Here is a 25116-nt window from a genome sequence, read left to right as displayed (position 1 = left end):
CCCCCAGTCTCCTGTGTGCTCCTCCCTTTACTCTCCCTTGTAATCCCCCCCCTCCGCTTGCGTGACCCCTCCCCTAGCAAATGAGCCATTCTTTACCAGCACAGGTGGCAGCTCAGCTCCAGTTTCAGCCCTGAGCCCAGGGCCAAAGCTGGAGCTGAGCTGCTGCCTGCCCCAGGCTGGTGCTCGAATCCAAGTTACGGCTTTTTCTTTTTTCTGTGGTGACTTGTGGGGGAGGGCAACAGCTCATCTTGGATTTGAGAAAATAGAGTAGTTGCCAGAAATAGAATTTGGCAATGTCTCTGCCCTATCATCCTTGTACTGATGGAAAGAAATATGGGATCTTTCATTTGCTTTAGGGCTTTGGATTTATATCTCATCTGACAAGTATGGATATTGTCTTTGGAGCTCAATAAATATGCTGACAAGACTATAAACAGTGCATTCCAGTACAGGGATATATCCTAGCACTAACATGTTTTACGGAGAGGGCTTTTTTTTTTTTAAAGTGGTGCATTACCAAACCCTGAAAGGTGCTTCTAAGGTGTCGGGTTTGTTTGTTTTTAATATGATAATTTCTGATTACTAATGTCTGTGGAGCTAAGTCACTTTAGCTTGTAAAGACCTTGACTTTTCTTCAAGTTGGAAACAATATGTAAATCAGGTAATCCTTTTGGAAACTTGGTTAGTCTGTAGTAGATAAAGTGTGTATGGAGCTCCTTTCTGCAGGAGATAACTTGTTATAGTGGAAACTTGGCAGAATTTATGAGCTGCTTTTTTCAGAAACCAAGGTCAGGTGGTATTGCCTTTGACTGCTTTTCCTCATGTACAGTCAGTACTGAACTTCCTTCCTTCCTTTCCTGGTAGGGTTGCAAACAGTTTTTAAGCAAGTCTAGTTTGGGGCTCATAGTATTTGCTGGTATCTCTTTAATACAAATAAGGGACATCTGTAAAGCAGTAGCAACAATCCAAAACAAATTACTTGTTCCTTTTCCAGATAGGCATAAAGCCCTGGAAAATGATTAATCCTGGAATGCCACATTGTGTAGCAGAGTGTCTGTGGGAGGGAGAAGTGAGGAATTGTTTAGTTATGGCAGTGGGCAAAGAACCGATGGGATTTAGGGTTCAAATAGTCAGACAAGGACTGAACCTGTTGCATGGTATTACCTGGTGCCACATGGAGCTGAGTGCATCAAGGTCATAGTCCTCCCTGCTACTGAGTTCTCCTGCATTTTACTTGGAGAGCCAAGACCAAAACCAGAGGATAATCTGAACTGGAATAGGAAGCCCTCTCTAACGCTGGGCTCCCTATCAAGTGGTACAGTATAAGAGACACAGAAGGTCAGATTTGTGTATGCCAATACATATTATCCTTCCTTGTTAGTGCCTACTCAAATCAGCAGCTGGGAACATGGCAAATTCTTAGCATAGGCAAGACTTAAGAAATCCATATCTTGAATTCTCCATCAATATGACTTCATGATATCGGGGGCTAATCACTCCAGTGCATCTTTGTTCAGAATAGAATTAAACAGTTGTCTGAGAATTAAATTCCTGAGCCTTGTGTTTACTATAACCCGCTGTAGCTCTCAGTGAAGTTGCTTGGGTAGCATATAACAAGTGGAGGTGAATGTGGGATCAAGCTCTGAGTTTCTAAAGTAGGAAATGAGCAGAGGAAAGCCTCCCGGGTCCTCCTGTCCCCATAATAAAGAAACAGAAGACGGGCACAAGTACACCTTAGTTTGCATTGAAGGTCATCTTTATCTTAGTCTTTGAAATTTGGATGAAGAGGTCAAATCTTCTAAAAGAGTATGAGAGAAATGTAAACCAATTATTCTGTCATCCAGATTCATTCTGAAAACTCTAAGGGTCTGCCTGCTCTTCTTAATGAGTTTATGAAATGAAAGTTATGGCTATGGTCTGGAGTGGTGGTTAGCAAAGGGAATTTCAAATATCAGTAATGATAACTGCGAATAGACCTGCTTCTGATGAAAGATGAATGTGTTGTGAACTGAGATTCTTATTAAGCAGTTTTTAGTTCTTCTGCATAGTTATCTCACAAGACCAACATTGGTCATATTTTTTTCTGACATTATCTTGTACAGACTCCCAGGTTTGTTCTCCTAATAGAGAAACTTACCCAGAGCCGCATGTACAGACATTTGAGTACTGAGGCCCTGAAGAGTGGAGAGCTTGCAGTGCTGACACTGTGCAGCTGGAGGAGGGCCTTGTGCACACATCACAGTATGCTTTGCAGGCTCCCTTAGTCTTCCTGGTGGCAGATGGCAGCAGTGCATTGAGCAGCTTTGATTGGCTGAGCCAGACTACCCATGGTCAGCCTGTGTTTCTCTGCAGCACAATATGGAGGTTGTAAAGGGGTCATGTTCTGTTCCTCCTGAGCCGAAAAGTCCAACTGGTAACGCACACTTTCCCTGGGGAGGGATGCCAGAGAACTATTTCTTCTTATGAGAGAAACCATGGCATATACAGACATTTGATCTTCTGGAAAAGCCTCTCCTTGTGTGCACATCACAGCGTGCTTTGCAGGCTCCCTTTTAGAAATTTTCCTGGGAGTGATTTAACCCTGGTTATTTCCAGGTTATTGTTCTCTTGAAGTGGTCATTTTTACTGTGGAAAAGGTCTGAACATCTGTACAACTGTGGTTTCTCCTGGGAAAGCAGCACCTCTCCCAGGAGAAACTGCCTATATGGGGCCCTAGTAAAGAACATTGTTGTAAGTTCCTTATCGTTATTCCGTATCATTGATTGGGAAGCACCTGTCTTGGGGAAGATATTTTGTGGTAAAAACCTCTTTAAACCACAGGCAGTGGCTTAGAAATATTCACTGACCGGAAGCTGAGGCTAAATCCGTTCAGACAAGAAACAAGGTATGGATTAACAGCTAGAGTAACCAATTATTGGCAATGCTTATTAAGGGATTTTTCACTCTTCGCATCCAATCCCAGTTCAAAGATTTTGTTATAAGAGGGATGGTCTGTTTCAGCCAGATGCTGTGTGTGTGATAGAGGAATTGCTGGGCAAAAACCTTGGTCTGTGTTATGTAGGAGGTCAGACTAGACCAATGTTCCTTCCCGCCTTCAAAATCTATAATTCCCCATTGTAAATTGCCATGTTCCTAAAGTTTCCTAAAATTATCAGCCTGGCTTTTCTGTTTGTTTTTTCGTCTTGTAGTGCATTAATATATCGGGCCTTAAAACTCAGGGATGTCTTAATGCAATGCTTTTCCTTAAAAATAAGCCAGCAACTATTAAAATGTTTTTGGTTTAGAGCTTTTAAGATTCATGTTTTCAAGTGTTCTTATGAAATTGAAGGCTAGACATTCAATGTAGGGGGAAAAATGTGTCAAGTTTCTTTTTTGATCGTATACCTCTGGGAGTTGGAGCTTTATGAAAACTGCCAAATAGTATAAAATTCCCTTTAAAATCAAGTTGAGAACACTGCTCTTGAATAGTTGATTTTCCTTATTATTATCACTAACTGCACAGTGCTTGTGGTTCTCTTCTTTTTATATTTTTAATTGACTCATCCATTTTAAATATTTTTTTAATTATTGTTCAACTTTCAGATCGTCTCGTGCATTTCTGTCTCACTAATTTCTTTCTCTCCACCCCAAATGTGCAACCAAAATTGCTTCAGTCCAAGCATTTTGTATTCTGGATTTAGTTATTTTCCTTGTACTTTTCTCTGAAACACACTTAGATCTTTTTTTTTTTTTCATATGTAAACATCATTTACTGCTTTAAATTGCTTTACTGCTTATAGGTATGGTGGAATTACTGATATAAATATGTTCATGCTGCTATACCTGTTTTACATGTGGGGAAGAATAATGAGCTAACACAATATAAACCATCTGTGTTCACACTAATGGTTATCCCTGTATATCTTTATCAGTTTAAAGAAAAAGTCATACCTAACTATAATGCCTATACCTAGCCATACTTAACGGTAAGTCCAAAAATGTGTAGGTCTGGCTTGGTTACCCTAGTTCATATGTACTAGACTTTTTTCTACTGGTATTTTATTGTATTGGAGCATTCAGTTCTCTTGGCTACAATAAGGTATTGATTAATTTTGCTTGCTGGACTTTTTGGAGATTTATCTATTCCCTCCGACCCCCACGTTTTTTCCTCTTGAATTACGAGAGGATACATTTTCTTTTCAATGTGACTGGCTAAAGCATCAGTAATTAAATAGATAGTAATTAAATTTAATTGTCCAGTAATAGGCTAGAAATGAAATTAAGTAGCAATTGAGACCCAATTTCTAGTCACTAAAGTTTTCTGTTTAATTACAGGGTTTTCATTTCCAGCAGGCATCTAGTTTGTTGTTTTTGGTCATCTTTTCAAATTTGCTTGAATAGCTAGTTGAAGAACTTGTGCCTCTGTGGAAAAAAAAAAAAAAATAAAAAAGAAAGGGGGGAAGAAAGAAAATGGGTATTGTAGCAAACTCAACAGTGGATCATGGTGTATTAAAGTCATTACGGAAAACAAATTCTAAAGTGAAGATTTTTTCATGCGGATGGGCCTGGCGGGGGGGGGATTCCTGATTAGTGAAGTAGGTATTGAAAAGGAAATCTGTTTTGAAGAAGTCTTTGACCAACATTCAGTTCAGTCACTGTCTTGCAGGAGGTCTACAAACCCCAAAGAAAATACAAACGTCAAGATGGAGCTGAAGAGCTGGTAGAGGAGGAGTCTAAGGTTCATGCCACCCTTTTGGAATACGGGAGGTAAAAGTCCCAATCCATGTTGAATATTCCTTTATCCTGGTGTCCTTGTCTCACTTTGGATTGTATCAACTGGGCAACCTAGGTTTCACTGGAAATATTTCTGTTTCATTCAGACTATTTTGACACACTGATATAAGAAAGTGTATTTGGAGTTGCTTCAATTTGTTTTCACATGTCGTTTATTTCTGTTGTCTGTTTCTGGGGACTTCTGTGGCTCTTCCAGAAGTCATCAAGAATAGGGGTAGAAGAACATTTGGGTAGTTTTTTATCTTACTTTTGTTTTAAGATGATTAACATGGTTGCACTTAGGAGGCTAAATTATTTATGAGCTGCTTTTTTCAGAAAAAGCCATAGTGCTGATTCCTGTCCTCTGAACAGTCTTCTAGATGAAAAAACACAGAAAAAGTTGAAAATAAACACCAGTAAATCACCAGTGTCTTTGGAAATATCTCTCATCAGAAACAACTGGTGGAAAAATGTCGCCACTACTCTAGGAGAATTACAATATTTCTGTTTCCAGTTCCTATTTACAATTTGTTTCTGTAACTTAGTAATAGATTTTATTCCCTCTTATTCTCTTTTCCACTGGGATCTTTCTCTGAGCTCTATGCAAGTATTAAGTCCTATTTTCCTTTCTTTTATAGCTTTTCTTTTCTTTTCTTTTCTTTTTTTTTTGGTCCCTCTGAACCCCCTAGATACACTGACATTTTCCTGTGAGTATTTTCATTTCTCTTATTCCTGTTTCTTTGTTCTTTTATTTTAAGGCAGCCACAGTGGTCTGCATCGCAACTTGCTTTTATAACCTTTCCTTTCATTCGCTTGTGGTGTGTTATGATAGCCGCATGGACTGATTGACATCTGGCTTTTTTATAGCATGAATAAAATAAAACTTGCAGTATGTTTTTAACAAAATAAAACAACCCACGGTAGCTTGCATTTACGGACACTCGGAACAGCTCTTCACTTTTGCGTAATTTTTATATATTAATTTTCAACCTCAGAACTCCATCTTCCAAAGATTTTTCAATACAGATTTTTAAAATATTGGCAAGTTTGTTTAAAAAAAATACATGATTGAGGGAACTAGTCATGATGGGCTTAAGTGATCTGTTCAGAACATTGTTTCAGTGCTGCAAGAAATAAGATGTCTTTCTCTTACATGGTAACCAGCAGTCCTACAGTGGAACTAACACTTACAAACTGACCTTAAATTGGACCTAATACTTACACCTTACATTGAAATGACCCAACCACATTTGTTTGTGAAAAGTCACTACAGGCACCTTAACTAGCACATTGAGAAACATGCTTTCAAACTATGGAAGGTTGCAACACCTTTTTCCTCGACAGGTTAAAAGCAGTGAGTATTTGTCCAAAGAATGGGAGATTTGGCCAGTTACTTATCTGCACAGTCCCATGTTTTTACTTCAGTTTTAATATCTCATTGGCTGATTAAAATTGTTGCTTCTCCCTCATCAGATTTTTTTTCATGAAGAGAAGTTCACGTTCATTATTTTAAATGGACTAGTATTTACCCACTTGTCAATTTTATCCTTGAAATGATCATTTTTAGTTGCTTGTGATTTTAATATTTTAGTAGACACTTTTTTCATCCTGAAGTATTGCAATTTTTTTTAGCTTGTAAAGTAAAATTACAAGGATGGAAGTAGTTACTTGGAAGGTAAATGCCTTCCACCAAAAGAGAAAGTAGTGCTAATTAGGGGAGAAATTATTAAAGTTTTGCTGTAAAGTTAATGGTGAAAATAGGAGGCAGGAGTTGCTATCTAATATGGTAAGAATTGTTGTTAAAAATAAGCCCTAGCAAAAGGGCCAAATGTTTAAGTTTAGGCTGGTCTATTTTAGGACTTTGCAGTGTTTGTTTTTAAGGACTTTAGTACACTTCACATGTGCTTTAATTGTTAATTTTAGATAATTTAAGTTCCATAATTGTTTTGTAATAAATTAACGATCCCATTCCAGCTAATAAAGGTATCTCAGGATATCATAATGGAACACGGCTCCCTCACTTAATTTTAGTATTGCTGAGTCTTATTGTAATCGATTCTCAGCCGCTTCCATCTGCAAATGCATGGAGAAACGGGTGACTGTTGCTGCAGGGAGTTACGGCGTGTGGCCTAGTATAACTATAGACACTAATTATGTAATACCATATTGTGATTTAGCTTTGCAGTGGGTATGCCTGCAATTAAACCTCATCACAAACAGGGATGAAGCATGACTGAACAAACCCTGACCTAAAACCATGGATATCAATGGGTTTTGTGGGTTTTGGATACGGGTTCATTGCCACCTCTTAGATGCATATCACAAATTAACTTTGGGCCAGAAACACTAACCTATAGATGGATTCTTTGCCAGTATAACCATTTCAGTTAGGTGAATGATAAATATCAACCTGAAATAGTTATGCTTGTACTGCTCCTAGTGTGGATGCAGATATAGTTACTGATATAAAGGTGTCATATATTATAATAGCTTCTTACATTTTCTGCGTGGGACAGCTATACTAGTTTAAAACAACTTTTGTATCATCATAACTTAATTTATCCTCTTAGTGGGTTTAGAGTTGTTCAGGCAGAATCAGGGGTTGTATTTAATAACTGGAAATGACCCTGCTGCTGCTAAGGCTGTTCTTTAGTCCAGTGTTATGTTAATGTTAAATGTCCTGCTTCTTTGGTATATTAGCCTTAGCATATTGCCTTAACGACCTTAACTTCAGACCAGTGGGCTGGGACCAGTTGGCCTTTCAAATTTGTGTTCTGGATTTGTCTTACAAATGCAGTGTATGGTTACCTACCTCAGATGCAACGGATCTAGATTACTTACATTTTACAATAAAATTATACAAACTTCTGCTTAAGCATGTGGCATAACAAAGCATACATTTTTCTCTATGGAAAAAATGTAAACCTAAACAATGTTTATGTCTATCTGTATTTAAAACTCTGGGGCTTTAAGGCCCTGCCCTGGGAAGGAATTGCAAGTTCAGAAAGGCATTTAAGCCTGAGTTTGAATCCCATTCTTGGTGCAAGTGCTTCAGGGCTTTCCTAAACTGAGGGCTGTATAATTAATTACTCGAGATTCTGTTCCACCTCTCTCGGGTAAGAGGAGGTTGCTCTCCATTTATTAGACTAAAGAATATTGTTATAGCAATTCTGAATTTGCAATCCAAAAGGATGGGGTAGAGAGAGCGAAAGTTAAAGTGTAAACATGCTGTAAAGCCTTCCTATTTATTTGCAGTATTCCATAACTAACCGCAAACTGACTGCTGTTGTTATTAGTTTAACAATTCACTTCATAATGCATTTCTTATGAGCAAAAATTGACATCTACATATATATTAAATTAAGAATGTGCTAATTCCAGTAATGTATTTCCTTGATTTTTTTACTTGTCTTTTTGTATTTTAGGAGGTATGGATTTAGCAGACAAGCAGGCAAAACAGAACAGGTAAATGATAACATCAACTTGTGATGCAAATTTAAAATGACTATAGGTGAGGGGTTGCATGAGTTGTATTCTTTTCCTTGCAAAGAAATGTCATTTCTATAAGCTGTTAAAGGAAGATTATGAAGTGAGCAGGTATGTGTATTTCAATCTCTTAAAAATCACTATGAAACTAAAACTCTTTGTCATAAAAGACTCAATTGATTTCTGTCTCTCTCAAAATGATCTTCCTGTTCTGAAAGCATTTATCCAAGGTTACACCATGCTGCTTTCAGAAACACAAACTGGTTAAATAGACTTGTCTTTTTTTATATGGATTGACTGTCCATCCTGTATTTTAAGAGAGATCCTCAATGTTCTTGTGACGCATTCAAAAAAGAATTGCTTAAAATTATTCGATCAGATAAAAATGTTTTCAAGCAATGGTCATGGAAAAAAGTAATGCATAGGAATACCAATATGTAGTGCACAACTTTGTTATATGGTTTTCTCTTACTATGTATGTAATACAAGCATGCTACATTTTTATAACATTCCAAAATGTTGAATTTCTGTACCCTTTATTAAGTATTCTTTTGTATAAAAGTATGTAAGTTCAATACACCTTACTTTTCTCCGTGACAAGATATTCCCATGACAGCGCATCAAGCCCATAATAGCTTGAAAGGAAACCACAACATGCTTACCAGCAGAGGCTAAATAAAGAACCAGGAGTATCTCAATATTCTGTTTATAAACATAAATTTATCAATTGAATATTCAGCAATAAAGAGGGTGATGGATGGTAGTAGGTGTGGCCAATGGTAAAAAAAAAACAAACTGTTCTGCTCCTAGAAATGAGATGAGCTACCCAAAACATGACCATGTCTCCTTCATGAAGCTCTGTTGGCTTGTAAGTCTATACAGGAGACTGAGAAAGAGGGCATTTCAAATGGGCCTGAGTAGTGTGACAATATGGCATCATAAACTCAGTATGAATTTCTTAGCAGTATTAATTAATTTAGTTACACTGATTCTTCTGGAATAGAACCCCCACTCCCACATATAGGCTTCTTCCTTTTGCATCTAAAATCCACTTTCAGATGCACAAATATTAAACACTTACGAGACCTCAATTTTAATTTTATACTGTAGTCTGGTGCTTTCTCACGTGTGACATGCTTGCTGTATTTAGATGGACAAACCTGAAGGTACACTCCAATCCTGATTCCATGTCTGTCTTTAATAGGCAGGGCATCCATTAAAGTAAAAATGGGTGGCACTTCTGTAGCTGTGGCCTGACTTTGATAGATTTATAGATGCTGGTGGCTGGAAGGAACCTTACAAGATCATTGGGTCCAGACCCCTGCACTTGGGCAGGAAAGACTGCTGGGGTCAGATGACCCCAGCAAGGTGGGCAGTGCTTTTTGAAGATTGCCAGGGTGGGTGACTGTACCACCCCTGGGAAGGGGAGTTCCAAACCCTAGGCACTCGAGCCGTAAAGAAGTTTTTCCTTATGTCCAATCAAAAGTGATCTTGAATGAGTTTGTGCCCATTGTTTCTTGTTGTCTTCCACTGGGATGCCTTGTTGAACAGATGCTCCCCCATGCCCTGATGTACGCCCCTAATATACTTGGCTGCCACCAAATCTCCTCTGAGTCTTCTCTTCTCCAGGCTGAACAGTCCCATGTCTTTCAACTTATCCTCCTGTGACCTGCTCTCCGGACCTCTAATCATGCACATGGCCCTCCTTTGGACTCTCTCAAGCTTCTCCACATCCTTCCTGAAGTGCGGCACCCAGAACTGGATGCAGTACTCCAGCTGCGGTCTCACCAAGGCTGCGTTAAGCAGGAGGGGCATGTGTAGATGAAACGGGGGTCCTAAATTGAAGCAGTGGGTTAAGTAAACACCTGTGTCACGCACATACCCCACACTTACCTGTCTCCGGCGGCAGGGAGGGCAAGCTGCCAGCGGGCGGAGCAGTCCCTGGGCTGCAGGGGTGGGGGGTGGGCTGGTGCTTCCATCCATGGCAGTGGCAGCCACCCCCCCCGCGCCTTCCTCTGCCCCAACAGCACCTGCCCACAGGCACCTGGCTTGGGCGGTCCCAGGGTGCTACTGCAGCCATGGAGGGAAGCACCAGGCCTCCACACAGCTCCGGCAGGCAGACAGGCTCTGGGAAAGGAGGGAGAAACAGGCTCGCCACTTTTCTTGGGCGGAGACTGCCTTCCTGGGCTGCTGTCAGGCTGCCTGCAGGGCTTCCTGGAGAGCTGCAGAGCTGCATGGAGCCTGGTGCTTTGCTCTGGCTGTAGGGGCAGCAAACTAAATCTCCTTAGAGGAGCCTGAAGTCATTTAAGGTGCATTATGCTGCTGAATTTCCTACAGCAGCTGGAATTAATGCACAATACACCACCAAGGCGTGCAAAGGTGTGCAAACACTGACACCACTAAAGCAGTACAAAAGCATTTAGCCCAGCCCACTTTAAAGTGTCGTGCAGACACGCCCCTCGTTTCATCTACACACAGCCAAGGATGGCATCCTTGCTTGCGATGCTTCAGTAGATGCATGCCAGTATTTGATTACCTCTGCCAGCTACGGCATTGGTGGCTCATGTTCATTCTGTGGTCTATCACAACCCCCAGGTCTTGTTCAGATGTGGTGATAGCAAGCGTAGCACTGCTGCGCCTGTAGGTGTGTTGCAGATTATTTCTCCCCTGATGGAGCACTTCACATTTCTCCGTATTAAACGTCATCCAGTTAAAATCCGCTCATGTTGCAATCCTGTTCAGGTCAGCCTGTATTGCTAGCCTGTCCTTGGGTGTGACTGGCTGTAGTCTTCCTTTGTAAAAATAAGATAAAGAACTGTTGAATTAGACTTTGCTTTGTTTTCCCTTCGTAAACCTTTAGCTTGCTGGAATTCCATAAATATTTGTGTTATTTTTTCTTAAATAGGCTGAGGACAAGAAAAAGGTGCTACCTACAGGGCTTACAGCAGCAGGAAAGACTGATGCCTATGATGACGATGACCTTCAAGCTGCTGAAGAGGTGTGCTATGTAGGGGGATTAAATGTTAATGGTTCAGGGACAGGTAATAAACATAGCATTAGAGGAGGTTACATAGTTCAGCCAATGAGTGAATTATTTCAATAGCAGAAAGTGGAATAAAAAGTAAATGCGTGAGTCGGTTTTCTCATTCAAAAACTTGTCCGATGTTTTGCAACCAGTGGAAGGACTTAATGCACAGGACTGAATCCTTTACAGAGATATGCAAGGAACTCAGTGCTCTGATTTTCCAGAGGTTAATGGGGCACCTCATGGAAGTAAGCCTTCACTGTCAGAATTTCCTATATATAATAAATTTTAGGTTTCTTATAAACTTAGGGCACCTATACACAAGCAGTGAGGCTGCTCTGAAGCGCTGCAATTACAGCATGTCAGAGCAGATTCAATTAATCAAGTCTGCTGGAGGGTGATAATTTCTGTGCTCCAGCGGACTCCAGCATCGCGTGCATCAGCCTCAGTGCTTAAAAATTAAAGTTAAAAGCACCCTGTTGCCATTTTTAAACACATTTTACTTCCATAAATTTATAAATGCCCTTAATGTCTTATTTTACACACTTAAACCAATCGCATCAATTTGTATCTAGTAGTAACTCTTTGAACAGGGCTTAGTGCTAAGTGTTTAAAGTCTTCTTGCCAGCTGTTTTGTTAGTGTATGATATTGCTTATCTCTCAGTGTTTTCTCTCACTAGCTTCGTATTAAAACACTGATGACTGGAATGGCTGTAATGGCAACAGAAGAGGTAAGCAATACTTAAACTGAAGTATGGTGTGAAAAGGTGCATCCTAGAACGGGTTCCCAAATTGTGGTATGTGTACATCTGTGGATATGCAAGATATCTCTGGGGAGTACACAGGAGAAATTGTGTAACGGTGGATTTAATTTTCATTACAATAATAATTGGCATTTTGGGGGGTTAAAATATAAAATCTATGCTGGTAGGGGTATTTGGGCAGCTACTAAATCTGGAAGGGGTATGTAATAAGAAACAATTTGGGAACGTCCGTCTTAAATCTTTTCTGAGTTCTATTTTCTATCATCAGAGATCTACCCATTGGGTTTTGGATCAGACCCAAAGAACAATGAGACTTTGCCTGTCAGATAAAATAACTCTTTTATGTCTCTAGAGATTAAGATAGCGTGTCCAATCTTTAAAGAATACATTTTTGCAATATAATTTTAAGCCAAATCAGTTCAATATGGTCAATAGGACTTATTTATCCTGTTAATTTTGCTACTGAATTTCTTCTCTGCATCTCTTATTTGCTTTGAAAGAAGTAATTATGCTGGAAAAGGGTTGCGAGACTAAGGTACTTGAAATGTATATTAAAAGAATACAGGGAAATATGATTGAACAGTGAAGATCGCACATTTCATTAGGCGTGTGACTTAAAATCCTTCACCCTAAAATAATGAACATGTTCTTGGTATACATCACAGCCCTGTTTTGTAAGTGATACGCAAACAGTTTAAACATTTTTTTTAAAAGTTACAATTCAAGGAAGACTCGTAACACATGAAGTCTTTTTCACTTTCAAACTTCTACCTAATAAAGGGATATCGCTGTTTCTGGAAAAAAAGATATGTGCATTTTAATATATTTGTCAAGCCAAAGCTTGGGTTTGTTAACTGCAGTATGAAATGTGTCTTCTAATATGAGAAAATATAAATATTTCTCTATTATACTTTTCTTGAATTCCTTTATTTCTGGCATATTGGTAAACAGTGTGCTGAGCATGCAGTTTTGAAAATCCATGGTGTATATTACATGTATTGATGTGGATAGAAAATAATTGCTTAAATGGTAAGGGACAAGTCTATATGCAGTGGCACGATAGTACATTCTGCTTCTCAAACAGGGTGAATTTAACCCTCGCTGAACTGCATGGTGTCGCTGCAAGACTGAGCTAACCAGTTTAAAGCTCTTATTCAGATCTGTATGATGCACCCCAGTCAAGTTGTTTCATGATCAGACGCCTTGTAGAATTCTTTGTCCATCTACAGATTTAGTTTCTCTACACGGATTTGATTTATGATGCATGCTCTTTCATACGTGTGCATGGCAAGAATTTGGCTCAGAAGGTTTGACTGTTTGGGGCATTGATTCTATTTGTTGAATTCTTATCACATGCAGCACGGAGAAATATTGTCAGAGACTTAAAGCACCTCAAGACAGTGGCATGCATTTTCAAAGATGAGTTCAAATTAAGTTTAATTATTGTCGTTATTTGTTAAAGGTTCAGAAATTAAAGAAACCCAGTAGTTACATTTCCTCTGGAAGGTGAGGTTGAAGACTTCATCTGTTTGTTCAGTACATGGTCTAGACTCTTCCGTGCCTGACTCTTAATGAACAAAGATTACATTGCCTTAAATGCTATGTATGTATATAGTTCAGGGGAAGGAGGGGTAGGGAGAGAGTTGCCATAGACGATTCCTTGATTTCATTACTACAAAATGTCCCAGTAACTACTACTTTGTATAATTGCAGGGCAGGTTGACAGCAAGTACCGTAGGTCAGATTGTTGGACTCCAATCTGATGAGATCAAGCAGATAGTGTCAGAATATGCTGGAAAGGTACGTATTTTATCTGCTTACATTTTTTTTTCTTCAAATTGCATCTCATGAATTGCTAACTTTGGCCTTGAAACTAAAATTGAATGCCTTGAATTTTTATAAACCATTTTTGTCAGGTAGTGAAGATGTGATGCAGGAAAGCATGTAAACATATGCTTAAATCAGCAGGACTTAAGGAGATGTTTTATTTTAAACATAAGCTCTTTCCTAAGTATGGATGAATTTAAGAACATGTATAAATATTTTACAGAGTACTTGGCTGAATCGGCACTCTCTCGTATCTATGATATAGGGGGAAGGGATGGATTCCCAGATCTTTCATAACAACCATACAGTGTTTTAGCTTTAAGTGCACAAACACGCTAGCTGTGAAAAGCTAAGCATAGATATAAATGTCTCTGGGATTCAGGCCTGTTTCACTGGGTTCCCATTATGATGTAATGCCAGTTCAATGCATAGCATTGCCAAAAACCATGTCCCTGTTGCTTTTAGAAGTCAAGGAAATTACCCTTGTTTATCAGATTAATTTATGGTGCTCTTACTGTGATTGTTATTATAGTAATGTGGAAAGAAAATCTGGCTCTTTGAGCAATTAATACGTATAATACATCACTGCCAGCTGTGAGTTATAGGTCGCTCTTATTTGTCCAATAGTCTTCTCGTATTTCTTCCTTTTTCTTGACATTTATGAGGTATGGAGCTTTCCAACTTTTGAGATAAACCCTATAACTCAACAGACTCTATAGCAAATTCCCTGCCTTTCTCTATTATACAGCATTGGAAGAACAGAAGCCCAAGGGTCATATTTCAATGTAACATTTCTTCTGTTCTGAGAGAAGGCTACAGGACCTTGACTATTACAGCAGAACAATGATTAATAATCTGGAAAATAAGAACTGATTCAAGTCAGACCAAAAATGTATCACATTTTAAATCGAATTTACTGAATGCTATGGATCCTTCTTCTTCTGCCTGTATTAGGAGAGAAAAGGGCATTATCAAACTGCTCATAGAAGCATCAACAGCATTCTGGTGGGGCCTCCTAGTGGCTTGGGAAGTATTTTGCATAAATCTTATAATAAAACTAAAGGAAGGTATGCGATTATTTCCATGATCCTGAGGGAGTGTCTGTTTTCCCTCCCCCCCCCTTCCTTCCTCCCCCCCATTATCTAGTTACCATTTTATCATTCCTGCCTGAGATGCTTTTCAAAAGAGATATTTTAGGAGACTTCCCTTTCAATTATATCCAGAGACAGCTATTTAATACTGTTTTGGATAGTTGTTTTAACAGTGTGGCAGAACCCAAAATATTGAACTGATGATGGTCTATAGAAACGTTTACAAAACCCCAATTGACAGACATTGAATGCCTGTTCCAAGAAATATGTTCTAATCAAGGGAAGATGTGTCAACAAGGAGGATAGTCAGGTCGGAAGATGCAGTTATTTATGAAAGGTTTAGCATAATAAAACATTGGCTACATTTGCAACTAGTACAGGAGATGAAATTAGTTGGGATAGTTTCATTTTGCATGGTCCCAATCACAATCTTGCGTTGTGCAAGATGCACTGTTATTGTAACTTGGTCGTTTAAATTTCGTGTGTAGGTCTGGCCAAGCTTTCACGGCCAGCAGTATCTGGACTTGTCATAAAGGGGAGGATTCTTTGCTAGCCATCATCTTTTAACATCTTTAATTGTTGCACAAAGCATTCGTTTTTCTACTCCCCAGCACCCTTTTTTTATTAAACAGTATGCACTAACACAGCTTTGTTCTTACTATGCTTTGAAAGATCCTTCTAACGTGAGTGTGCTAGATGGAGCTTCTGTCCAGTGAGTGCCTATTTAAATATACGGCATTGTCTGCAGTAGGGCAACAAGAAAATTTCACTGTTCACTAACAAGGGAAGATAATTATATAAGTGACAGAACAGATAAAACAGGATAAGTGCATTGTCCAAACTCCCTCTTTAAAATACATAAAGAAATATTCTTATCAGTGCTAACATTGAATGCTGTCTGCAAAGTGATTACACAATGGGATGTTTAGGCAGAATATTGGCCAAGGCTTGAGCAAGTAAAATGTCTCCACTTCCACAGCTTTTTATTAGGACCTAGCGTACACTTATAAATTCAGTTAGAATAGTATAAAATAAGCATGTTAACAGCTCAGTGTGATTAATGATTGTGTCACCAAAAGAAGATGCTAAATTGGATTTTTTTTTGTTGGTGGTTTTTTTTTGTTTTTTTTGTTTTTTTTGTTGTTTTTTTTTTTTGCTTACTAGAAGCCAGAAACATGAAAGTATGGTAAGATGCAGTTTATTAGCACTGGCTTCCTGAATATGTGAAAAGCTTTGAGATAAAAATTATTACCAGTCGTATCAAAATGTGAGGGGAAATGCACAGCGCAAAAAAGCCACTGCTAGAGTTGTTCTGATTGAACCTCAGTTGAAAGCTTCATTCAAATTCTGGTCTTTATTAGGGGAATGTTTATATTTTACACAAGATTTGGAAGAAAAGGAGTGGAATACTCAGGGTTCAACAATAGAATACCAAGTTTTCCAGCTGGACGGCACTGGCTTTAGTTGATTTTGAATGAAAAATCATTTGTTTGCTATTTGTATTATGTGAGATAACAGCTGAAATGAGGATAAGCTAGCTGTTTTGAAAATCCTACTGTTTAACCATTACCATCCAATAGTCATTTAGATGTCTGCAGGAAGTGAATTATAGGTCTCGGCATAACTCCAGGAATAAAATGGTGTAAACCTACATCTTAGTATTGGAAGTTTTTCATTTGGGTCAGGGTAGAAGCAAAGTGGTATATGGGATGGGTTGAGAACAGTGTTTGTAGGGATTTTTCACTAGCGCTAATAGTACACACAGAACACACCCAAGGGTGATGAGGAAGTTGGCTGATGTGATTGCAGAGCCACTGGCCCTCATCTTTGAAAACTCATGGCTATCAGGAGAGGTCCTGGATGATTGGAAAAGGGCAAACATAGTGCCCATATTTAAGAAGAGGCAAAAGGAGGATCCAGGAAACTACAGACCCAGTCGGCCTCACCTCAGTCCTTGGAAAAATCATGGAACAGATCCTCAAGGAATCCATTTTTAAGCGCTTGGAGGAGAAGAAAGTGGTTAGGAACAGTCAGCTTGGATTCACCAGGTGCAAGTCATTCCTGACCAAACTGATTGCCTTCTATGATAAGATTTCATAGACATTAGGGCTGGAAGGGACCTTGAAAGATCGAGTCCAGCCCCCTACCCCAGGGGCAGGAAGTCAGCAGGAGTCATAGGATCCCAGCAAGATAAACAGCCAGATTTCTCGAAGGTGTTCAAACTAGGTGCTTGAACCACCTCCGGTGGCAGGCCATTCCAGACCTTGGGGGCTTGGACAGTAAAGCTGTTCTTCCTTATGTCCAGCCTGAAATGGTCATGGAGGAGTTTGTGACCATTTGACCTTGTCATCCCATGGGGTGGCTTGGTGAACAGATGTTCCCCCAGATCCTGGTGAACACCCCTGATAAACTTATAGGTGGCCACCAGATCACCTCTGAGCCTGCGCTTTTCCAGGCTGAAGAGTCCCATGGCTCTCAGCCTCTCATCATAAGGTCTGTTTTCCTGACCTCTGATCATGCGCGTGGCTCTTCTCTGGACTCTCTCAAGCTTCTCCACATCCTTTTTTAATTGTGGAGCCCAAAATTGGACACAGTACTCCAGCTGTGGCCTCACAAAGGCAAAGTACAACAGAAGAATGACGTTCTGGGATTTTCCTGAGAAGCATCTATGGATGCAAGCCAGCGTTTTGCTCGCTTTACTAGCTGCAGCATCACACTGAAGGCTCATGTTCTCATCTTGTGGTTGGTCATTACCCCCAAGTCCTTTGCATCCATAGTGCTAGCCAGCGTAGCACTGCCGAGCATATAAGCATGCTGCAGGATTTTCTTTCCAAGGTGGAGAAGGTGACTGGCTCTGTAGGCATGTGGAGACCAGTGGATGAGGTATACCTTGATTTTTAGTAAGGCTTTTGATACAGCTTCCCACAATATTCTCGCAGGCAAGCTAAGGAAGTATGGGCTGGTTGAATGGCCTATATGGTAGATAGAAAACTGGTTGGAACATCAGGCTCAGAGGGTAGTAATCAATGGCTCAATGTGTAGTTGGCAGCCAGTATCAAGTGGAGTGCCCCAGGGGTCGGTCCTGGAGTAGATTTAGTTTGATGTCTTCATCAACACCCTGGAAGATGTCATAGAGCGCACCCTCAGCAAGTTTGCAGATGACACCAGGCTGGGACAAGTAGTAGATATGCTAGAGGGTAGGGCCAGGATTCAGAGTGATGTAGACAAATTGGAGGATTGGGCCAAAAGGCATCTCATGAGGTTCAACAGTGATAAGTGCAAAGTCCTGCGCTTAGGACAGAACAGTCCCATGTACCGGTGCAGGCTGGGGGTGACTGGCTGGGCAGCTTTGCAGAAAAGGACCTGGGAGTCGCAGTGGACAATAAACTGAATATGAGACATCAGTGGGCCCTTGTTGCCAAGAAGGCTAACGGCATGCTGGACTGTATTGGTTGGTGCATTGCCAGTAAGTCAAGGGAAGTAATTATTCCCCTCTATTCAGCATTGGTGAGGCCACATCTGAAGTAGTGTGTCTGGTTTTGGGCCCCCCACTACAGAAGGGATGTGGACAAATTGGAGAGAGTCCAGCAGAGGGTAATGAAAATGGTTAGGGCGCTGGGGGACATGTGACTTCTGAGGGGAGTCTGAGGGAACTGGGCTTATTTAGTCTAGAGAAGAGAAGACTGCAGGGGGAATTAAGAGCCCCCTTCAACTACCTCAGTGCGGGGTTTGAAAAAGGATGGTACTGGACTGTTCTTAGTGGTGGCAGATGACAGAACAAGGAGCAATAGTCTCAAGTTGCTTCAGAGGAAGTTTAGGTTAGATATTAGGAAAAATTTACTCACTAGGAGGGTAGTAAAACACTGGAACATGTTACCCAGAGCGGTGGTGGACTCTGCATCCTTGGAGGTTTTTCCCAGCTAGACAAAGCCTTGGCTGGGATGATCTAGTTGGGGACGGTCCTGCTTGGAGCAAGATATTGGACTAGATGCGACTTCCTTAGGTCCCTTCCAGCCGTAATTTTCTGTGATTTCCAGGACTGTCAGTCTGGCATTTCTTGCCAGTATTAAATTCTAATGGAGAATTGCAACATATAAATACAAATGTACTTCACTGAAGACCTCCTTAGCTGCTTTGGCTCAGAACCTAGTCAGATAGTGAATAATAACCTCACATGTCAAATCCTTGACTTCTTTATAGTCTTGACTAAAGAAAAAAATAAAGACATCCCAAGAAAATGGAATTCTTGTGCTCCATCCTTTGAAGAACAAAGAGCAATGGTTTCATGTAAATTCATATCAAGCCATAAAAGATGAGGAATAAGCTCTGCCCCTTTAGTCCGTTGTTTTTAAACTTATCAAGTTCATTCTTTATAGAGGTGTTGCTGAGTTTCTGGTATTTTCCTTTGAAGAAGATAGAATGGTAGTTACAAATGCTCAGAATTTCCTGCAGTCGGTGCCCTTTCTATGAATAAAAGTGGCGTTATTTAGTTATTGTACTAATCTATTTAATTATTGCACTAAGCTTTTAACAAAAGCTTCCAACCACTTATAGCAAATTCCTAGTGCCTAAGAGTATTTTGCTTGCCTTTCTCAACAGCTTCTACTGAGGATGCAATTATTAATAGTGTACTTCATCAGGGTGTACCTCTTTTCATCTTGGGGAGGAAATGATAGTTCTACTCTTGCATATGAATCCTAGTCCTATATATTTTTAACTATGGCACCTTTCACAGAGTCATAGAGAAGTAAGGCTGGAAGGGATGCCGGAGGTCATCTAGTCCAGCCCCCTCCCTCAGGCAGGATCATCCCTATCCAAACAATCCCATCCAGCCATAATCTAAACTCTACATAAGACTACCCTCAATCCTGACGCAATGTAAACCTAACACCAGATCCTGCCATAGGTAAAGAAGGGGAACCATGGCAGCCAATGTCCTGCTGCTACAGAATGTTATTAGGACTCAAGAAGTCCTGGATAGAGGGCCACAGCTTCCGCTACCGAGGAAGGCAAATCTTCCCACGGTCAATACCAACCTGACCATGGGGTAAAATTCCTTCCTGACCCCAACCGTGGTGATCAGCCTGACTCTGAGCCTCTAGCTGGGCACCTCTGACTTTGTTCCTAGCAGGAGAATTGGCACACCCCAGCTGAAGTCCCCAGCCTTAGCTATAGCCAACAGCCAGTACCTCTGGGGAGGATTAAAAACACCCTGGCACATATAACAGTAAAAAAACAGGGCAGGGCGGGGGGCAGGAGCAACCAGAAAAGCCCAGAAGCATGGGAAATACCCATGGTAGAAGATAGACATAGGTATGCCTAGATCATCCCTGGCCAGTAGTTGTCCGACCTCTCTTTGAACACCTCCAGTGATAGAGTTTCTGCAGATGGTATATCCCACTGCCTCATTGTTCTCACAGTGAAAAAGTTTTTCTAGATATCCAACCTAAAATTACTTTGCTGCAACTTCAAGCCATTGGTCCTCCTCCTTCTCTCTGCAGCAAGAGGGGAAAGGTGCTTTCCCTCTTGTTTATGGCAACCCTCCAAGTATATGAAGACTGCTATCACGTCCCCTCTTAAGCACCTTTTCCTGAAGCTGTACATGCCTAGCTCCCTCAGCCTTTCCTCATGTGACTTGCCTTCCAAGCCTTTGATCATCTTTGTTGCCTGCCTCTTGACCCTCTCTAACTTCTCCATGTCCTTTTTAAATGGTGGAGCCCAGAATTGCACGCAGTGCTCCAGATGAGGCCTAACCAGTGCTGAGCAGAGAAGCACTGTCACTTCCCGTGTCTTGCACCTGATGCTTTTATTGATGTAGCCCAAAATTGCATTGCTCTTTTGTGCGGTTGCATCATCAATATCTATGCAACATCTGATGGACTTTCAGAACTCACTTTTCTAGAGGCCAGTGATTAGCCACCAACAATCTTTGCTCTGCCTGCTGTCCAAACACACTGACATATCAGCTCCTTGTTTTCCTTTTCACCATATTTGACTACTTTAAGGCTCATAGTGATTTCCAAAAGAGATAAAAAAGGGAGATAGGCGACTAGAAGCAACAATGGCAGAAGTCAAGACGTGAATCTGATCATCAACATAAGACAGTTGTTGGGGCTTGTGTTGAAGCACTTGGTGATTGTTGACTATCACTGTAGTCTTCATTAATCATAGGTGCTAGAAAAGCATCAGCATACCAGAACTTCCTGGGTCAGTTAATCAACTCAAACTATGTTCGTTTGGATGAACCCTGAAAAAAATAGAAAATTACACTGTCTCAGGTAAACATCTGAAAAGGCTTCCAACTATGTGTGTCTTGTGTGAGAAGGAGATTAAAGGACTGAGGACCTTGAACTCCTCCTTGAAGCACATCTGACCGGCTTCTCTGGTAGCTCACAGACCAACAGTTCCTGTTGCTGCAATCCCAGTCTCAGCTTCCCTTCCTTGTGAGAGAGTCTTTGCCCACCTCACAGAAAAAAAATGACACGCATTTGGTTAATTTATCCAACTTAATGAAAGCAGTACCAGAGCAGAGTGGATAATTGTACTGCAGTCAGCCAGTGCTGCATTTGGATGGGTAGGTCTCGCAAGCTCAGGTTCAGAAAGCTGTGATGGCACTCTGGTACTGAAACCCATCCCTCTCTGATCAGTTTAAAATCAGTTAGGAAGTTGATGCCAAAGATCTCCTGGATTGTTAGTTAGACCTTGTTTAAACTACTACTGTACTTGGCAATGGTAGATCTTAGACTTATGGTGCTGTGCCTGCTATCACCCAGGTCAGAACCATCGTAGTGACATAGACCTAAAACCAAGCATAATAATAATGCTACACCTTGCAGATATGCTGCTTCAGGTCCACGTGGCAGCTTGTACAAAGTCACCTTGGTCTGTACACATATGTGCATGTCACTCCTAGGTCTGGTAAGTTTGTAGACACACACTTTATAGCAGTCTACTGTAAAGTACATGTTGAGGTCATGCTCAGGAAAACATCACTTGAGATTAACAGTTCTCTTAACTGTTCCTTCCAGGATTACGGTTACTGTGGAAGGGGTGGTGTGCCAATGTTAGCAGCACTTTAAGAGATAATAAAGTTGTAGTCTTAAATTGCAAGTTATGTCCTGGATGGACATAGATAATTTCTACTAGAGATAAGTGATTCTTTTAAAAAGATGGTGCCAACTGGGTTGTCTAGGGAGAGAAGACTTGAAACTCTGTGAATAAAAATGTATGAACATCTTCTTGAAACGAAGTACAAAGGGTGAGGTCCTGGCTTTATTGAAGTCAGTACACTATTGATTTCGGTGAGTTAAGGACGTGAACTCCCAGGGTCCTATGTGCCTTAGTTTGGAGTCTGTAGCAGACTTAAGTCTCTATATATGACTAAGCCACTAGCAGAAGACAGTTATGTATTAGACTGAATACCATATGCCAATGGTGGCTAAACTGTGGCTCACCAGCACGGTTCTTGTGGCTCTCCAGGGCTTCTTCGATGAAGCCCTACCAACTTCTCCTCAAGGTGGCTCTGGCGGACATTGGGCTTCTGCAGAGAACCTCCTCCCCCAATAGGGTATGTTTGGAGCTGTGTGTGCATGTGGGTGCATTGCTCCCACCCTCGTGGGCAGAAGGGCTTTGTGCGGCACAGTTTATTGGTGGGTACTGTGGGCCGGATGAAAGTGTTTGGCGGTGCAGGGGAGTGGGTGGTCACCTCCATTCTGGGTCACTTAGCACCCCCCTCCCAGCTTCGGTGGAGGATCAGATGTGGCTCCCAGGGTGAGTAACTGGCCACCCCTGCCATGTGCCTAACACGTTGATTTTCCTTGGAATTTGTCAGGATCTTTTTTTTTGGATCAGATGAACTCTTCTCTTTGATACTCACTGTGTGTTTTAAATATTTAAAAAACTTTGTGCATCAGGTGTCCTGAGGTGACTTCTCACTGCAACTTTTCCAGCTAACTCTTTCACAGCCTGAAGGCTTGGACTCCAGTGAGCTCTTTTCAGGTATTCTTCCTGCCCCTTTTTCCCTCTGCAACAGCACTGTAAGTTGTCAATAGCCGCTCCCAAATCCACAGGGACAGTCTGTATGAAGTTAAAACAAGGTGTCAAATCAATAGTGTCAAGTGGCTTCTGTGTCTTACTTCTAACACTGCTGAGGTTCAGATTGTCTGAACTTTACAGGACCATAATAACCCCAAGCCAGACAGAGAAATTTAATGTTGACTGGGAAGCTGAAATAAAAAGGAGAATTACAGAGTAAGTATGTGAAACACAAAGTACAGATTTATTTATTGATGCGTTTATGGGATTAATTCACCATTGCTTTGGTCCTGTTTTGTGCTTGCATATCTTTGTTACTTCAGTGCAGATACACTGGTATAAAACTGGAGTAACACATGGCAAATAAGGTTACTTGTTGACTTTTGCACATTTTTATGTACTGAGGCAGCTGTATGAAATTAATATTTAAGTGGAACTTAGCACGAGGACTGCTGTAACTTGTATGATTACTGGCTGAATCCAGGTATCATAACAGCAGCTATAGTCTGCCAACCTTTGCTGGGGCAATTGTAAGTGCAGTGAAGTTTTTCTTTACAGTTGAGTACGCTGTACAGTACTGATTAATCTGTTCTCCCAAAGTGGTGTATAGCATAGTTGCCATTAATATCATGAGATGCCAGCATATACATCCATCACAAGCAGAACACACATTCGCTCCGTTTCCTTCATTTTCATTTTGAAACATATTCCAAAAAGTGTAGAATTCTTTTATGACTGTCCTATATTCTGTAACCTATCTGTTCTCTGAAGGTTTAAATCAAATAAAGATCCTTTGCACGTACATTTAGATAAGAACTTTTTTGTACCATATGGGACTTATGTCTTTTGACAGAAAGCATAACTTGGAGCTGACTGCCTTCTCTGCTTTTTATGGGTAGGTTGAACAGATATGATGAAAAAAAATCAAATTAGATCCTTGCATTCAGTGGTGATCATTTGTTTTTATAATCACACTTTTTTTTTTTTAGCAAACCGTTGTTTTCCAGCTACATGAAGCATATCAGCAGTGTTCTCCAGCTGTTAAAAGTAAGAATAAACAAAAAGAGCTTCTGCTACTTAGCTGAGTTTTCAGCAGAGAAGCAGACGGATTTTTTTTTTTTTTTTTAATCTAAAGAGGTGAGGTGCTGCAATCTAATGACTCAATATTATTTCTTAGTTCTGGAAAGCTTACAGCAGTAATACAGCTGTGTGTTAGAGTACCTCATTATGAAAGAGGTATTCCTGTGGATTCCTGAGTATTATATTTTGTGTGTAGCGTAGGTTTTAGATGTTGGTATCTTTGTTTATTCAGACATCCTGCATCATGCCCTGTACTGCAGAATCAGAGCAGTGTCAACATTTTGTGGCAGTAATGAAAAGATGTTTAGTATATGCGCAAGTGAAGATTTTTTCCCTCTCTTGAATGCTTTATCAGCGTTTGGGGGGGACCGGATGGAGGGGAAGGGGTGCAGTGTCATCTTTGAAGTTGTTGACATTTGGCTATACTTAGGGCAGTGGTGCCCCTCTGCAGGCTACATAAGCAATGCCTGGCTGGCCGGACGCAGGGGAGGGAGTGGAGTTGGACACCGCCACCCATCAACCTGCGCTGCCACTGCTCCGTATGCGGCTGCCGCCACACCCCTGATCCATGTCCAGCCACCAGGGGTACACTTACTAAAAAAGTTTTAAACCCCTGCCCTGCAGTGTAGGGCCTAGGACCTACTTTTATTTTCCCCAGTATGATTGACCCTATTCAGTGAGACTACATAAGTATATATTAAAGGTTTCATGAAGTCAGGAAGGGTTCATGAACTGCAGAACAAACTAGTTTCCCTTAATTGCCTGGAGAAATCACTGCATATTCATAGATTCATAGATGTTAGGGTCGGAAGGGACTTCAATAGATCATTGAGGCCGACCCCCTGCATAGGCAGGAAAGAGGGCTGGGTCTAGATGACCCCAGCTAGATGCCTATCTAACCTCTTCTTGAAGACCCCCAGGGTAGGGGAGAGCACCATCTCCCTTGGGAGCCCGTTCCAGACCTTGGCCACTCGAACTGTGAAGAAGTTCTTCCTAATGTCCAGTCTAAATCTGCTCTCTGCTAGCTTGTGGCCATTATTTCTTGTAACCCCCGGGG

General features: G+C 40.8%; 1 protein-coding gene across 5 annotated transcripts in view; it reads left to right on the top strand.

Annotated features, from left to right (window-relative positions):
• The window catches only part of CCDC93 (coiled-coil domain containing 93), an 89947-nt gene that overhangs the window by 21936 nt on the left and 42895 nt on the right, over positions 1–25116 (top strand). For 3 of the 5 annotated variants that reach the window (XM_025196939.1, XM_025196938.1, XM_025196936.1), the window contains exons 7-12: positions 4646–4746; positions 5442–5459; positions 8178–8217; positions 11144–11236; positions 11944–11994; positions 13741–13827. In XM_025196939.1, coding sequence (XP_025052724.1) covers positions 4646–4746; positions 5442–5459; positions 8178–8217; positions 11144–11236; positions 11944–11994; positions 13741–13827 — 390 coding nt within the window. The remainder of the gene's footprint in view (positions 1–4645; positions 4747–5441; positions 5460–8177; positions 8218–11143; positions 11237–11943; positions 11995–13740; positions 13828–25116) is intronic. The other 2 variants (XM_006017889.3, XM_006017888.3) reach the window with 1 other exon arrangement.

Source organism: Alligator sinensis, unplaced genomic scaffold (genome assembly GCF_000455745.1).
Source record: "Alligator sinensis unplaced genomic scaffold, ASM45574v1 scaffold4_1, whole genome shotgun sequence".
Taxonomy (NCBI): Eukaryota; Metazoa; Chordata; order Crocodylia; family Alligatoridae; genus Alligator; species Alligator sinensis.
This window is presented reverse-complemented; position numbering and strand designations above follow the sequence as displayed.